At 38.4% G+C, this 16,488-nt stretch overlaps 1 protein-coding gene across 1 annotated transcript in view; it reads right to left on the reverse strand.

Annotated features, from left to right (window-relative positions):
• PLCB4 (phospholipase C beta 4) overlaps nt 1-16,488 on the reverse strand; it is a 158,661-nt gene that overhangs the window by 82,647 nt on the left and 59,526 nt on the right. Inside the window, exons 8-12 of the mRNA XM_022556478.2 lie at nt 15,603-15,703; nt 14,897-14,954; nt 7,647-7,755; nt 3,589-3,799; nt 2,504-2,597 (exon numbers count right to left, since the gene is read on the reverse strand). Coding sequence (XP_022412186.1) covers nt 2,504-2,597; nt 3,589-3,799; nt 7,647-7,755; nt 14,897-14,954; nt 15,603-15,703 — 573 coding nt within the window. The remainder of the gene's footprint in view (nt 1-2,503; nt 2,598-3,588; nt 3,800-7,646; nt 7,756-14,896; nt 14,955-15,602; nt 15,704-16,488) is intronic.

A 16,488-nucleotide genomic window follows, 5' to 3' on the forward strand; every position in this document is an offset into this window, starting at 1 on the left:
TTGGGAAAATATTTGACAATAGCTGTCTAGGGAAGTCCATTGGAAAGAATAATGGCCTAGGCTAGACAATCTTGGAGTATTTTACTGAGCATTCTTATGGCTCAGGTGGTCCTTTAGTTATTCTTGCTTGAAGTTTCTTCTCAGGCAAAAATGCCTTGAGTCACTTCCCAAGTGACCTTGATTATCCACTTGAGTTGACCTAGAATTACTCCTTTAGGAGAATCTTGGCTCTGCCCATGGTTTCTTCTTTGCTCACCTCCAAGCTGAGAGGGAAAAACTTCCTTTTGAGCTTCAGCTTCCCTATTAGGCTCCTTAATTCTATGAAAAAAGATGTCAACCCTTGCTGTCAGTTTGGTGACTATGCAAACTCATGGCTTCCCACTTGAACATACTCTTGGTACTTCTCAGGAAATGTAATCTTGAATTGATTGATGTTCAAAACTCACCAACATCTTGGCTAAGAGAAGTGATATGCATGGAGGGTCACGGGTCTAGGGTCTAGCTGTCTGTTTTTAAAAACACTCCCAGTGGGACTTCACTGGTGGCAGAGTGCTTAAGAACCTGCCTGCCAATGCAGGAGACACAGATTCAATCCCTGGTCCGGGAAGATCCCACATGCCACAGAGCAGCTACGCCCATGCACCGCAACTACTGAGCCTGTGCTCTAGAGCCTGTGAGCCACAACTACTGAAGCCCACGTGCCTAGAGCTTGTGCTCCGCAACAAGAGAAGCCACCGCAATGAGAAGCCTGTGCACCGCAACAAAGAGTAGCCCCCACTCGCTGCAACTAGAGAAAGCCTGCATGTAGCAACGAAGACCCAATGCAGCCAAAAATAAGTAAATAAAATAAATAAATCTATTAAAAAACAAAACAAAACAACCCCAGTGATTTTCCACATGTTGGCAGAGTTGAGAACCATTGATCCAGAGGCTGAAATAACTCTCCTGAGTTATATGAAACTGACAGAGGTTGACGTACTTGACATATTGTCCAACCACAGAATTTCATTTTTTCACTTGTCTTTTGGCAGGACATCACTGGAGCATATTGAGGAACTTGCTAAGAAACCAACCTTCAAATTGTACATAGAGATCACCAAAAGGCCATGACTGAAATCCAATTTATAAAAGTGTAGATTACATTCTGTGAGGATCTTATGGGGGGGCGACTTCTATCTGGTGTCAGTACTGAGGAATAACTGTGCTTCCCTGGACTAACTACTCTGTATGTATTTTACAAATCCTGTGAATTATCATGTTTCTCTCCTTGCACTGAATTCAAAGAAGTCTGGAGCCCAATTTGTGGTATGGCTTGAAAGTTTATAGGATTTCTTGACAAGCATTCATAAAACTCTAATCTCACTATCTTACTTTCTTACCCATATAGGCACTATTTATAATCTATTTTATTTCCTGTATTCTATTTATCTTTTTATTCCACTTTGAAAGCCCTTCAGAAAAAATGCAAAGTAAGTAAGCACAAAAATAGATAAGAAAATGAAAGACTGTTTTTAAAGTAAGTGGAACAAGGGAGGTTCTGCCAGAGAAATCTCATTATATGGCACCGTCACCATTTGAAAGCAGAAAAAGTAGCATGAAGGAAATATTAAGTAGAGAAAACATTTTTCTTGACTTTCTCTGAAAAACTGGAAGAACGGAATATAAAGGTAAGATGCCTGAGAAGATGAATAATTTGTTTTCTCCACTCTGTTTCCACAATAGTTTGGAAAAGGCAATGGTGAGGTAATTTTAAAACTTACCTTGGAACCCTCCTACACTGTGGTTGGGAATGTAAATTGGTGCAGTCACTATGGAAAACAGTATGGAGTTCCCTTAAAAAGCTAAAAATAGAGCTACCATATTATCCAGCAATATCACTCCTGGGTATATATCTGGAAAAAATTCCAATTCAAAAAGATACATACACCCCAATGTTCATAGCAGCACTATTAACAATAACCAAGACGTGGAAGCAACCTAAATGTCCATCGACAGAGAAATGGATAAAGAAGATGTGGTACATATATACACAATGGAATACTACTCAGCCATAAAAAAGAATGAAATCACACCACTTGCAGCAACATGGATGGACCTAGAGATTATTATACTGAATGAAGTAGGTCAGAAAGAGCAAGACAAATACCATATGATATCACTTATATGTGGAATCTAAAATATGACACAAATGAACTTATTTATGAAACAGTTTTTCTATGTCTGTGAGTCTGTTCCTAACAGTTACCAAAGGGGAAAGGGGGTGGGAAGGGATAAATTAGGAGGTTGGAACTAGCAGATATAAACTACTATATATAAAATAAACAACAAGGTCCTACTGTATGGCATAGGGAACTATATTTAATATCCTATAATAAACCATAATACAAAAGAATATGAAAAAGAATATGTATATATATGTATAACTGATCACTTTGCTGTACAGCAGAAATGAATACAACATTGTAAATCAACTATACTTCAATAAAAAAAAAGAAACACTTACCTTAAAAAGTATATCTGTGCACATTGCTTTTCCATGAGTTATTATTGGTTCTTGGTCCTCACCTTTTCCATCCCAACAGTCAAGTTCAACACATCTAGGAACATTGTTATTTACCAATATTAAACCTTTACAATAAAATAGTGTGTGTACAAATGAAAAGACATCAGAATAATTTGTTTTCTATAGAAGTAGAAAATGGAATGAAGGAAGTAACACGATTATTTTTTGGAGGATGCAGGTTAAAATTGCACCAGATTGGTGTCATCAAAAAGGGACTGTCGGAGATTAAGAGAGAAAAGAGATGTAACAAGCAGTGAGGTTCTGGATGAAATCCTAGTTGTGACAAAGCTGTAATAAAGGACAATTTGAGGACAACTGGGAAAATTTAGATATGGGCTGGGTTTTATAGGATGTTAAAGAATACTGTAAAAATTTTGTAGGTGGGATGATGTTACTCTGGCCATAAATTAAAATGTTCTCATTGTTTCAGTGACTCATATTTAAGCATTCAGAAACAGATGTAGTGATGTAGTTAAAGTCCTTTAACATATTTCCATACACACAGAAAATAGTGAGTTGAAAAATTAAGTATTGGTCATCGACAATCAAGAAACCAATCATAATGTAACTACATTTCTCATTTTTCACTTTCTGCATTTTTACCATATTTTAAACCTCAAATATTTTCCAATTTCTGTAAAATTAAAGCCATTTAAAATAATCTTTATGATCTGAGAATGAAATTTTAGAACTTTGAACATTAAGTAAAGCTAAATTTGCAAGTGTCTATGACCAACAGGAAACTTAGCATAACTTCTTAAAATATGCTATCTTTTTGGTAATGTTGGGGGAATATTTTAAATTTACAGTAAAAGAAAAACATCTTTTGACCCATAGGAGGACTCTAGACCTTCTGGAACAGATACCAATTTTCCTTTCTCAAGGTTAAATGGCCATCGTAATCCATTAAAGAGAAAGACAAATGTCCTTTTCACTCTGAATGCTACTTCCTATTTTTCAGAGAAAACTAAATTCAATTGAAGAGCATCAAATCCAAAGAAGAAACAGTGTCTTGAGTTTCTGACCTGCAACCAGCCAGGAGGACCTGTCTGTACATTTCTACTGAAGACTTCCCACCAAACTGTCTGCCAGTGAGATAGGTGTTGTGGGAAGAGCTGATGAAGTAGTGAGCCAGAGGGTGGTCCATTTCTTGGTAAAGCTCTAGGCGATCTAGGAAGACTGGGGCATTTTCATCTGACATCAGGTATCTGCAAAACCCATCACTTGATATTTGGCCTGGGGGGAAAAGGAATATCATGGTAGACTTATGGCTCTGAAGATACACATCTCATGTTTTATTTATGACATTTGAGGCAACTTAAACAGGAGGAGTAAAAACTTCTTCATAGTCTCTTTCCCAAGAACTTTCGTCTTTCAGAACTTGAACGAAGTACCCGCGTTGCATAAGTAATCTAATGCTTTCCACAAATAGGAGGCATCTGCTTTCACATCCATGATGGCAAAACAATCAGTTCCCTAAGTTCAAAAGTGCAGCACCAGGAGCCAGATTGGAGAAGGGATGAGTGGCCTCTCTGGATTCAAATAATTCCATTTTCCTATTTCATCTAAAAAATAGGATATGGGACCAGTGAGATGAGTATTCAGTGGTCATTGAAACGTGATCCCAAGAGCCACCACTCATCATCTCAGTCACACCTTTGTGACATGGGACAGGGCCGGTGTCAATATTTCTGCATCTTCTCCTACCCTGTCAACCATCAACAGCTTCAGCTTCCTGCATTTACTTAAGCATTTCCAAGTTACAAGCTGGTTTCAAGCTTACAGAAAAGTACAGATAATAGCAGGATAAACAGCTATACCACAGCCTTGTTAGATCTTAACCTTTTCCTTTATTTGCTTTACATTTTTTAGAGAAATGCATAATTACAGATGCCCATGAAGCACCCTGTGTGCCCCACCTCAACTCCATTCAATTCCATCTTTTTATTCCTAGGTAGACAGCCAATAATCTAGTTTTTGTGTTTAACATTCCCAAAGTGGTTCTGTAACTTTATATGCATTTATCCAAAAAGTAGGTAGTTTTGACTATTTTAAAATTTATATAAAAGTTACCCCATTATTTGCATTTGCAGCTTGCCATTTTTTCTGTTTTCTTGTGACTTATCTAGTTAATATAAATAGCTCTTGTTCATTTATTTTTCACTGAGTAATGTATAGTAGAAGTATGCAGTGTGTAGAGTGTAAAGTAGTCCATATGTGAATATACCACAATTCATTATCCATCATTCTGTTGATGGATATTTAGGTCATTTCTATTTATAACTAAACAAACTGCAGTAAAAATTTGTGTGTCTATCTCCTTGGACACATACATTTATACTTTCCCAGGCACTGTGATAGATGCAGGATAGAAGAAACAGACAAGCCCTACCTTCATGAAACTCATATACTATGGGTGAGAGAACAAATAAATTAAAAAATAAATATAATGTTATGAAAATGCTAGAAGGAAACAGAAATCAGGGTAGGAAAGCAATCAAGAATGACCAGGATGCTGTGTTTGCTATGTGGCCAGCAAAAGTCCTTCTGACGAGGTCACATTCATGCATGGGGAGCAAGCCCCATGCACCCCTGGGGCTGCCCCATCCTAGACAGAAAGGTCAGCAAGTGCAGAGACCATGTGATGGAGGGGAAAGTAGCTAGAAATGAAGAATCCAAATCCAAATCTACATCGGTTGGACTTTAGTCTTCACTAAGTACTTTGGATCTTATTCTGAGTGTGCTGGGAAGTCTTTGGAGCATTTTGAAGAGTGGAAGAACATAATTAGATTTGATTTTAAAAGGTTTACTATGGCTGCTGTGTGGTACATAAATCGTAGGGCATTGAGGAAAGAAGAAGACTAGCTAGAAGTCAGCTGGCCTCATCTAGGGAGAGATGATGTAGGATCCGATAGTCCAGTAAGTGTGGAGACGGTGAGAAGTGATTTATTTTCAGGATAGATCTTGCAGGTTTTGTTGATGGATCAGAGATGATGTGAAAGAATAAACAAGTCAAGGATGATTCCAAGAGTTTTGGCATGAAAAGCTGGGTGAGTCATGGTACCATTTTCTAGGCTGTGGATGGGGACAATCAAAACATATTATGTGTGTGTGTATATATATATATATATATATATATATATATATATATATATATATATATTTGAAATGTCCACTCAGCATCCAAATGGAGAGGTCTACTATACAGGTCTGTAGTTTAAGAGACAGATTAGGAGTGGAGAGTTTAATCTGAAAGTCATGTGTTTATAGAAGAAACTTAAAGCCATTGACCTGGATGAGCTCATTCAAGGAGTGAGGATAGAAGGAGCAGAGATCTGAGGACTGAGCAGGGCCACTCTGACACCAGACTCGGGAAAGACATGGGACATTCTCTAGGGTACATACTTGGAAGTAAAGAGGCTGGGCTGTAGGAGAGGCATATTTTCCACTTTATTATTGACAAAATATTCATCAAGGTGGTTGTTTGTACCCATTTACACACTCAGCATAGTTGATAAGAATGCCTTTGGCGCCACATTCTCACCCATACTTGATGATGACAGACTTTAACATTTCTGTCATATGTGAAATGGTGAAGCTATGCTTTTTAGATGTGTCAGTGGTAATTTCATAGACTTTTAGGACCTGGGAGGAACTTATACATAATAAGACACACCTCTATCATAACATTTATCACACCACCAAGGCACTACTGAGTCATAGGTCTTTCTCCTTCAGTAGATTACAACCGCCTTATTTCATTTTGAATCCCCAGCACCTAGCACAGTGCTTGGCTGTGCCTATAAGGATTGAAAGCAGGCGACAGAAATACTAGCTGAATGACTGCATGAACCCCACCATCTTACAAGCAGGGAAACTGAGGCCTAGGAATACAGTTCCTTGCTCAAGGTCACACAGCAACAGGGGATGCAACAAAAATCACATCACCTCCCACCACTGCAAAGTACTAGATTTTCTGCCAAGCCACTCCTCCCTTCACTTAAATCACATGCCATGTGGACTTAATTATGATACTCAGGATATTGATAAAGAGGTAAGTAATGAAGCAGTCTTTCTGAAAATAGATATTTGAGACCCTAGCAGAAAAGTGTAAATGTATGACTATAACCAAGGGAAAACTCTGTTGGGCTTGGGAAAATATCAGGGGTAAGGCCACATGGTATGGTGGGCCAGGCATGCATATAAATGGGTTCTATGTGGGTCCAGAGAACGTATAAATCTTTCAGCCACACTCACTGAGGTACAAAAAAAAAAGAACCTCTATTCTAAAGAGGAGAAAACTGAGGCCATGATACTCATGGGCAGATGGGACAGAAAGAACTTAACCTAGATCTCCCTTCACTCTCCACTGAGACATAAGGCCAGAGACTCCAGATCAGGTATCTCCTGGCACTCCCTGGAGATACTCTATCAGCATCATCGCTCCCATCCTTTGCAGGTGTTTCTCATGGCTATAGAACCAATCTTAACTTTCCTCTCCATACCTTTCCTTTGTTAAATGTTGGAATGAACAACACATTGTTTCCAAAGTTTCATTGAAAGAGGCAAATGCTCAAAAACCCCAACAATTTGCTAAATTGATTCCTATTTAATTTCATGTCAATTGCATTTATCTTCCATACCAGAGGTCAAATGATGTGTAAAAAGACTCTTTAAATCACGTATTAAATTTAGTTAGCTTGCAAAACTAAAGGGAGAAGAAGGTGTCAATTTTGATAGCAAATGCCATTGTTTTCATAGATGGCGAACAGAGACTGTAATTGGCATTTTTGCATTTTAAGCACTATGCAATACTAAAGATAAGAAAGTACATGGGGAAAATATCACTACAGTTTAATAATAAATTTATCATTACACTTCAGGCAGCACGAACAAATTTTGGTGTAAGGTAAAATTTATACTTAGAGCAAGGAAAAAAAAAATCAGTTATCAATCCTTGCCTCTAGAGAGCCCCAAAGCATTTAAAGATACCTTTAACTAAAAATTCAAGGACTTTAAAAGTTGCATATGTCCTTGATTTTTTTAAACAAAGAAAAATTCTCTCTGTTTACACTTTTCTTACCTTTTTTCTTCACGTCTTCATCAGGCTCATACATCTCAATGATCTGCATTGCCCTTTTAGTATCATAAAATGGGAATAAAATTTCATTCAATCGAGGATCTCGTTGATGCTATGATGAGAAAACAACTCCATTTAGGCTGACATTCACCCTTGGGCCAGTACACATCACTAAAGTATGTAATTTCTAACATAAGATATATCTAGAATATCATGTTTACAGTTACAAAGAGAAGATTTCACTATTTTCCTGCCTTTCTTCCTAAAATAGACTTCAGAAACGTCCAAATTTGGTAGTAGTATTTTATTGGTTCCCCTCACTGAACTGATGACGGAGAAAACAGAAGATACTTTCTTTCTTCAAAAGTTGACGGACAGAGAAAACGGTATGGCATTGGCATACCACAGGCAAGACATTTGGCATAAGTGCTTATAAAAAGTGAGATCAAAAATCTTTAAAAAAAAAAAAAAGGATAAACAAAAGCAAAAATTCAAAAAAACCCCAAATATATAACATACCCATTTAAATGCCAAACCAAAAACAACAATAACAAAAAACCCCTCCAAAACCCTAAAGTTAGACAGGCAAATATCATTTTATTTTCATTATGTCTTTCTACATGAATAAAAGATTTCTTGGGAACTGTAAACTTCATTCTCTTGAATCAATATTTATCAAAATGAATCCATTGTAATAGTTGAAAATTAATCAGCACAAGGATATTTACAAGCTCTAAACAATATGAAAATTTGTGTTTAAATATCAGTAGTTCAGCAATTCTATTTCACTATGAAATCTAACTTGGTTTGCCCCGAGGAAATTCTCTGGGCAGAAAGTACGTAAATAATTTGGAGGTTGGTGATGTCATTCTTTTCAAATCAGCACCTATAGGCTCCTGGTGCTATGTTATATGAGGCACCAGGAGCAAAGCTATTTCTGCAGTTCTGTCATCCTAACTTTACAGCAGTGATGAAAAAAGTCCAGCTTACTAACTGACTCAGCTACAATCGTGTGTGTGTGTCTATCTGACTATCTTTCTGTACCTAGAGGTAGTGGGTCTATTAAACTTCCTTATTGTTTGTGGTAGATTAGAGGACCAAACACTGCATCCCTGGTCATCCATCAGATAAATAAATAAAGGAAACTTCAATGGAATAATGGCATATAAGCAGATGTGAGCAAAACTTGGTCAGTACGTAGGACACCGGCAACAACTCTTTACCCAAATATATGCACAGACTTTGAAAAGCACTATTGGAAAAGTATTGAAGAAACAATTGTTAAAAGTTCATATGGATCTCCCTTCCCCATTTGTTTTGAAATGATCATTTGAAGAGTGGGGCACATAGAATGAATGCCTTTGGCCAACAGAACACTTGATGTAATTTCCTAAAGCACTTGTGGCCTAGCCTGCTCTGATGCTCCCACCTCCCACCGAGTTAAGAGTGTTAACTCCTAAGGAATCAATATCTCTTTGTCAATTTATCCCAATGAAGCATGCTTCTGTTGGAATCTAAGAAATTACGGCTCACAAAAGCTCACATCCATGCGTGTGCTAGAGCAGAAACTGTTATATGAGCAACAGGCCTTGAGACCACAAAGAAAAGTCCTGGGGTATGCAGAGAGATGGTGCAGTGGACCACGGAATGCCAAGCAGGTGAAGGCATGCTACAAGACATCTTGTTTAGGGAATGGATGCTGTCATGCAACTCCAGAGCCCCTACCCAAGGGAATGACAAGCAGAGCTCTCTGGTGAGAAAGCATTGTTTTCAAAACAAACAAACAAACAGTACATTTTCTAGGCACTTTCTTTTTCAGTCTCTGTAAATAATACCATGGAAGAAGATGGATGTGGCAGGAAAAGGGCCTTTTGAGACCCCACTGCAGTTATGTTCATGGTTGGCCACTATACTAATAAGGTTTTCTTCCTTATTATAATTAAGTCTTTTAATTTAAAGGTGTGCTTTTGGTAAGTGTTCTGGACTCATGGAGATCATGGGGCAAATCCATATGAATTTAAAAGTGAGAGAAAGAAGAGACTCAGCTAAAGAAGAAAGAGGCAAAGTTGGGAAAGGAAGAGAGGGAATCCAGGTATTCTTAGGTGCTTTTTATGTACAGAGGTATGTGGGTTCTAACCTGGTGCCCCCTGTAGTGTGGCCTGTGGATGGCAGCAGTGGCATCACCCTCACCTGGGAGCTTGTTAGAAATGCACATTCTTGGGCCCCACTCCAAATTTACCAAACCTGACTCTCTGGGGTAGAGCCCATGAATCTGTATTTTTACAAGCTTCTCAGGTGATTCTGATGTGCTCAAATTTAAGAAGCACTACTCTAATGTGTAAAGGTTTGCATTTCAATATACTTGCATATCCGTAAAAAAAAAGTACCTAAGTTCTGCAAAGGATAGAAGAATGCTAAATGTTTGAGGTGTCCTCCCAATTAACCCCCATCAAAATTTATCAGAGGGCATGATATTCACTAGAGAACATCCCCCTATCAGAAGCAGTAGCCAGGAAAACTGAGTACATAAAATGGATGTATCATAATCCCCTATTCTACATTTGCAGCAAATAAGCATTAAGAGAAGACAAAATGAAATTTCACTTGTCTTTACATCTGCTCCACCAGATACCTTAACCTTTTACTTTCCTGAAAATGTTCACGTTTCAAAAAGGAAGCACAGTGTAATCTGGATAACCCAAAGACAAGGAAAAAATGGTAAAAGTTGTATTGAGTCACAAAAATATAATTTTATATGAGAAAGCAAAGAGGAGAAAGATCATTTCCACATAATCTCAGAGTAATAAGGTTGCAGAGGATTTCCACATGGACATAAGGACAGTGGGGCAAATGCTTCACAGCTCTGAGGGAGAGACCATGGGTTTTCAGTTGGAATTTGGGGTAGCAATGTACCGAGGGCATCCACCCCGTGATGTCCAGGGCTTTGTAAAATACGATACTGAACAGCTTCCGAAAATAGTTCACAGAACTGTGCCCAAGTGAACAAGAAGATAATGAACACACCTCCTTTATTATGTCCTTACTTTTATTGAGAAAAGACTTCAACTGGCTTCAATCCAAGCAGCACTGGGAGAGAGATGTTGACATAAATAATATTCAAAAGAGATATAAAAAGATAAGGGAATAATTGGTAAGGTTTATAGCACCAAATACTTCCATCTCTCTCTTTGCTCATGCATTACAGAATAAAGATATTGTAAATGGAGGGCTTCCCTGGTGGCGCAGTGGTTGAGAATCTGCCTGCTAATGCAGGGGACACGGGTTCGAGCCCTGGTCTGGGAAGATCCCACATGCTGCGGAGCAACTAGGCCCGTGAGCCACAAATACTGAGCCTGCGTGTCTGGAGCCTGTGCTCCACAACAGGAGAGGCCACGATAGTGAGAGGCCCGCGCACCGCGATGAAGAGTCGCCCCCGCTTGCCGCAACTAGAGAAAGCCCTCGCACAGAAATGAAGACCCAACACAGCCAAAAATAATAAATAAATAAATAAATATATAAAATAAAAAAAAAAAATCCTAAAAAAAAGAATAAAGATATTGTAAATGGAAAGCAATCTTGAGCCCTTTATTACATTCTTTCAACTGCAAAATAAAATAACAAATCAGGTTTAGCTCTAATGTGATCCTATGACATATGTGAGGCAGGCGGAAAGATTACCAGCAACAAGAAAATAAAGCTAATTCTTGATTGTTGTGATTATCTAAAATCTCTGCCTCTCTTTCTTAATTTGATCTCTTTCTCCAGCTCTTCATGCATCTCTCAATTCTGCTGGCCCTCAGTTGCTGTCGTCTTTGTAAGAAGTCATATGGAGAATGAAGGCAAAACTAAAATCAATTTAGCTCCTCATTAGGAACAGGGAAAGAGAGGTGAAACTAACTGAAGCCAAGAAGCTTTAATTAGCCCTGATACATAGAGAACTGAGTTGGTGGCAGTATCCAACCATGTGCCAGCTCATACTGACGGCCCCCACCAGCTCTCCTGGACTCCAGTTTGCTATTTCCATAATATAGGCAAAGAAAGTTTCCCTCAACCCACTGGATGGGACCAAGAGACATAGCTGTGGCAAAATTTTAGATCCGAGTGGAGGATTTCCATGACTAAATTCATTATGGAGAATAATAGGTTTATGCTGCTCTCACATTCTTTCCATTCACACTAAGCATTCCAAGGAGGAATCCAGCACTTCACAAACTCTAATGTGCAGACAAATCACCTGGAGATAACGTTAAATGCAGATTCCAGCTCAGCAGGTCTGGGTGGGACCTGAGATTCTGCATTTCTAACAAGCTCCCTGGTGATGCCGATGCTGCTGGTCCCCAGATCACACTCTGGGGAGCAATGAACATGGACATACGGAGAAGCAAATGAGGAGCAGATCTAAAGCCACTAGTGAAAAGCTAGTAAGTGGTGATGGCATGGGTAGAGAGCAGGTGGTACAAACCCCTACACGGCGACCAAGGCAGTAAATGATAGTCTCTCCTCACCTTCCAAATTCCTGGAGATACACATTAGTACCCTGAACAGAAAACTGCATATAAGGAATAAAGGGATTTACAAGCTGGAAGGTGGTGGGTGGTAGCCTGGCTTTTGCTAATATAAATGGCATTTTTTTCCTGTTACCTATTCTAACTGATGAATGCTAGTATATGTGTGTGTGTTGATTTTTCTTTGTTGACCACTTATTTGGTTACCTTGTTGAACTCTCTATCTGTTCAAAGGGTTTTTCAGTTGATAGCTTTTGATATTCGGGTTACATAGTCAACATCTGCAAATAGTGAATAGGGCCTTGTCCTCTTGTGTTCCTGGGATTCATTTAGTTTTTCTTGTCTAATTGTATGATCCAGGTCTTCTAATACAATGTTGAATTCCAGCTTGTTGAGACTATGTGGCTAAGGCATTTTGAAAATGTTTAGGTCTAAGCTTTTCAAGTCAGAGACCCTTACGTTCCAATGCCTGCTCCCTTCCTGAGTGAACTCTGTCTCCTTTCATTATGGGTTTTGACGGTGCTCTGCCCAAGGGGTGCTTTCGACTTTGGAGCAATGAGAGGGACAATGGTAGGACTCAAAAGGGAGGGTGCAAGGCGGTGGCAGAACGTTCTCTAAGTTTGACAGCCTTCTTCAAGGAGACATTCAGATTTCTGTCTAGTTCTTCCAGCTGAGTTCACTAGGACAGAAAAGGAAGAGATTCAGGGCAGACACTTTGATTAAAAATAAAGGCTGTATACTTTCCTGGACTGTCTTGTAGTTTCTGTGACCTAAAGAAATCTAGAATCACACTGATTCCATGAGTCCCACCCCCCCAAATTAAAGGTGCCACCTTACTGTTAATGAGAAGCCAAACAGAAGGAAACATAAGTAAATGAACACTATTGGCCAGTGTAATAGTGATAGATAAAAGCTTACCAAAGAGTAAGTATTTTGAGAAAGAATTTGGATGTCAGAGCCAGAAAGTGTGGGTGATCATACCTTTTAAAAATTAAATTTTTTGTCCAAGACTCATAAGAACAAGAGTAGTTATCGGGTAGGTCTACAGAAACCACCCATAAAAGGAAAGGCGTGAGATAAGCACCCATGAATGCAGCACCTATTCTGAGGACTTCAGAACTGTTTCCTCATTTGAACAGCAGAATGCATATTAAGTCTCTGTCATGTTTAATAGATGGCTGGGTACCAGCTTCATCCCAGAGCACCCAAGAGGCCTTTTTCTAGGCGAACTGATGAGGTGGTACATCTTCTCTCCACTAAAGCGTCTTCCCTCTTTAGTAGAAAGCAAGATTTTTGCTCGTCTCACCAAAACGTAAGGTGACCAATGACCCAAAGTACATGAAGAAGCTGAGGGAGATAACACAATACATTTTTTAAAAGAAGCAGAAGATGGGGAAAGGGTTAAGGAGGCAAAGCAAGGCAACTTAACTTCTAAGCAACGGTGGCGTAAGAATGTGGATAATATCTGGGTAAAGATTATGAACGTAGTATTCGCATGACCAAAAACTAGTGGAGTGAAAAACTTGAAATGTTTTCAAGTAAAATAAATATTGCAATGTACTGAAAGGATTATTTAAAAGTGGAGGCATCTGCACTGCTATATGGGGGAACTTTTATCTCCTGCATCGGTGCTTCTAGGCTCTGTTTACCATAGCTTCTCAAGTGCAACCCTACAGATTGGGAGCTACTGAGCCCTGACAGGGAAAGAAAAGAGAAGCCCTTTGGCAAAGATGTGATCTGTGTCTGCAAACTGGCAAATCACAGCCTACCTGTGGTTTTTTCTTGAGGCAATACCTCATATCTGGCATGATACTGTCTTTCCTAACATTTTCTTTTTATAAGGTATAATGGCTAACATCAATCGTTTTGAAACAAAAATATACTGTCCATTCCTCACTTAAAGTCTTCTTAGTATTAATGTGTTTGTTAGACAAAAAGTGAGTTTCCCTTTTTGGATTAACAAGAGCTTCAATGGGTTTCACTGAAGAGAAAACACTTTTTTGAACGTGCAGAGGAAAAAAGAAGTTAATTTTAGTTGTAATAAAAACTGCAACCTTTACGTGTTCTGAAATATCTTTCTCTTGGGCTTAAGCAAATTTTGTCAATCAGTTTTGGTTGTTAAGTGAATCATGTTCTAAAATTAGCTCTGAGCTTGTTATAAAAATAAAAAGGAAAAATTTAACCTGCCATCTCATTGGCCTAATATGCACTATATTTTCACCCAGGAACTCCATGTTGTGCTTGTTGTCCAAATATTCTATTCGAACCTACATATTTTTCTTACATGCAATCCATTAAAAGACAAAAATAAAGCTTTTCTAGTCCATGCAAAGGTATGAGGAAAAGTTAGCAATGGAGAATCCAACTACAGTGTGGTAAACTCAATCCATTCTCTTTCTATTTCTTATAAGTAAATAGAAAAAAATAAGTACCTTAAATATCACCTTGCAAAAACATAGACACATTTAATTAAATGAATATATTATCAAATTCACACGCACACACAGAACCGGAGCTACACGTCACAGCAAGAAACCAGCAAAAAAGCAGTGTGCAAAGCCAATGAGGAAGTGCATGGACACACGAAGGCAGCAGTTGATTTTTGCACCTGGTAAAGCCATCATGGAAAGATCAGCAGGTCAGAAGCAAAGCGAATGAAGGTGTAGGATGCAGGCATGCAATGAGGATGCTGGAGGAGGGCAAGCCACTGCACACAGACTGATGGAGTTAATGTATGAAAAAGCTTACTTCATTTAGAAAGCTCACTAATTGGTCTACCGTTAAATAATCAGTTTTGTCTCCATTGCTGAAAAGAAATTTATTAGAAAAAGTAAGTTTTGGTATATGATGCTACAGGAGGTACGATTTACATGTTGACATTTGTTGATGATAATTCTACACTTATTTTCTAACCCTGAAGTAGTGGTGAACTCTTAAAATGGCCAGAGACTGTTTGTAAGGGGGGAAAAAAATAACCCAACAACAACAACAAAGGAAAGAAATCATTCCCACTAGCTTACAGAAAATGTCTGCAATCCCTCTTTTGCATTATCCACAGGCATTATTATAAAAACAACATGTAAGTCATCCATTTGAAATAATTGGAATGAATGGACTTTTCAACAACATAATAACATTCCAAATCGAATCTTGTTAGTTCACGTAACGGGTTAATACCTAAAGGAGCAAGTTAACATTGTAGGTAGTTAGTAAAGCCAATGCAGGGAGGGGAGGGGGGAAGTTCCAGGTGCTACAAATAACTTACGTAAAAGTTTCTCAAAAAATCAGAGCAAACTTTTACACCAAATAAACTAAGGGGTGAAAATGTAACCCTGACTAGATATTCCTAGATACTATCAACATACTATTTGAAAATATTAGGACAAAAATGTTTTTGAAATCTAAAAATACAAAGATAACATTGATGTGACACTTTCTCATAAATGGAACTTACATTTTTTTAAAAAGATCCTCTATATCTGTCCGAGGACAAATCTTTTGTGTCAGTTCATAGAACTTTTCATAAGTAAATGCTGCAGGTTCAATTTCATCATTCTGGAAAGAATAGAAGCGTGTCATAAATCAGGGCACATTTTTCTCTCCTTGGAGGATCTACAGAATCTACAGGTTCATGAAGCAAAGAGATGACACTTGGAATTCCAGGGCCTTCATCTCTGATTCTTGCTGATAGAGGCCAGGAGGTCCAGCCATTGGCCAGGCCTCTAGAACGTGGCACATGAAAATGAGCATTTCTAGTTACCATTCATCCATGGTTTGCATGTTCAAACACTGGCCACAGCTGGGCTTGCTCTGGGAGACACTCCATAGAACAAATACAAAGAAACATTTTTTCCTTCTCTCCTTGAAGGAGAAAAGCAAGTGCCTGCCTAAAGGATGATGACATCAAGCCCAATGTTTTCTTATGCTTATTTTGTGAATTTTCACAAGACCACATGAAGGGGATGCTATAAGAGTTTACTCTTCATACAGAACTTCATATTTCAAATCGGATTTGTTAAGGCAGCAACAGGCTTAAATCTTTCTTGCAGTTAACACGTTAATTGCAATTATTTTAAATCCAAAGGGCCACAAACACAAATGGTATGTCTGGGGAGAGGTGCTTCATAAAATATCGCACAGCCATCCTGAAGAACTGAATTTATGAGCCATTTTTCATGCTGACATTATACATGGTCCAGGCAATGTTGATGGATTTCTGTAAAATAAGTTTTCCATAAGCTGTGTGAAAGAGCAGCCTGGCTGTCATTTCCTTTTCTTAATAAAGTTGACAACAACATTTGGAAGTACACTATTTGAATACTAAAACGTTTAGGTTAAAA

This window comes from Delphinapterus leucas, chromosome 15, assembly GCF_059928025.1.
Source record: "Delphinapterus leucas isolate spDelLeu-1000000601 "Yukka" chromosome 15, BTC_Dleu_Yukka2, whole genome shotgun sequence".
In the NCBI taxonomy this organism is placed as follows: Eukaryota; Metazoa; Chordata; class Mammalia; order Artiodactyla; family Monodontidae; genus Delphinapterus; species Delphinapterus leucas.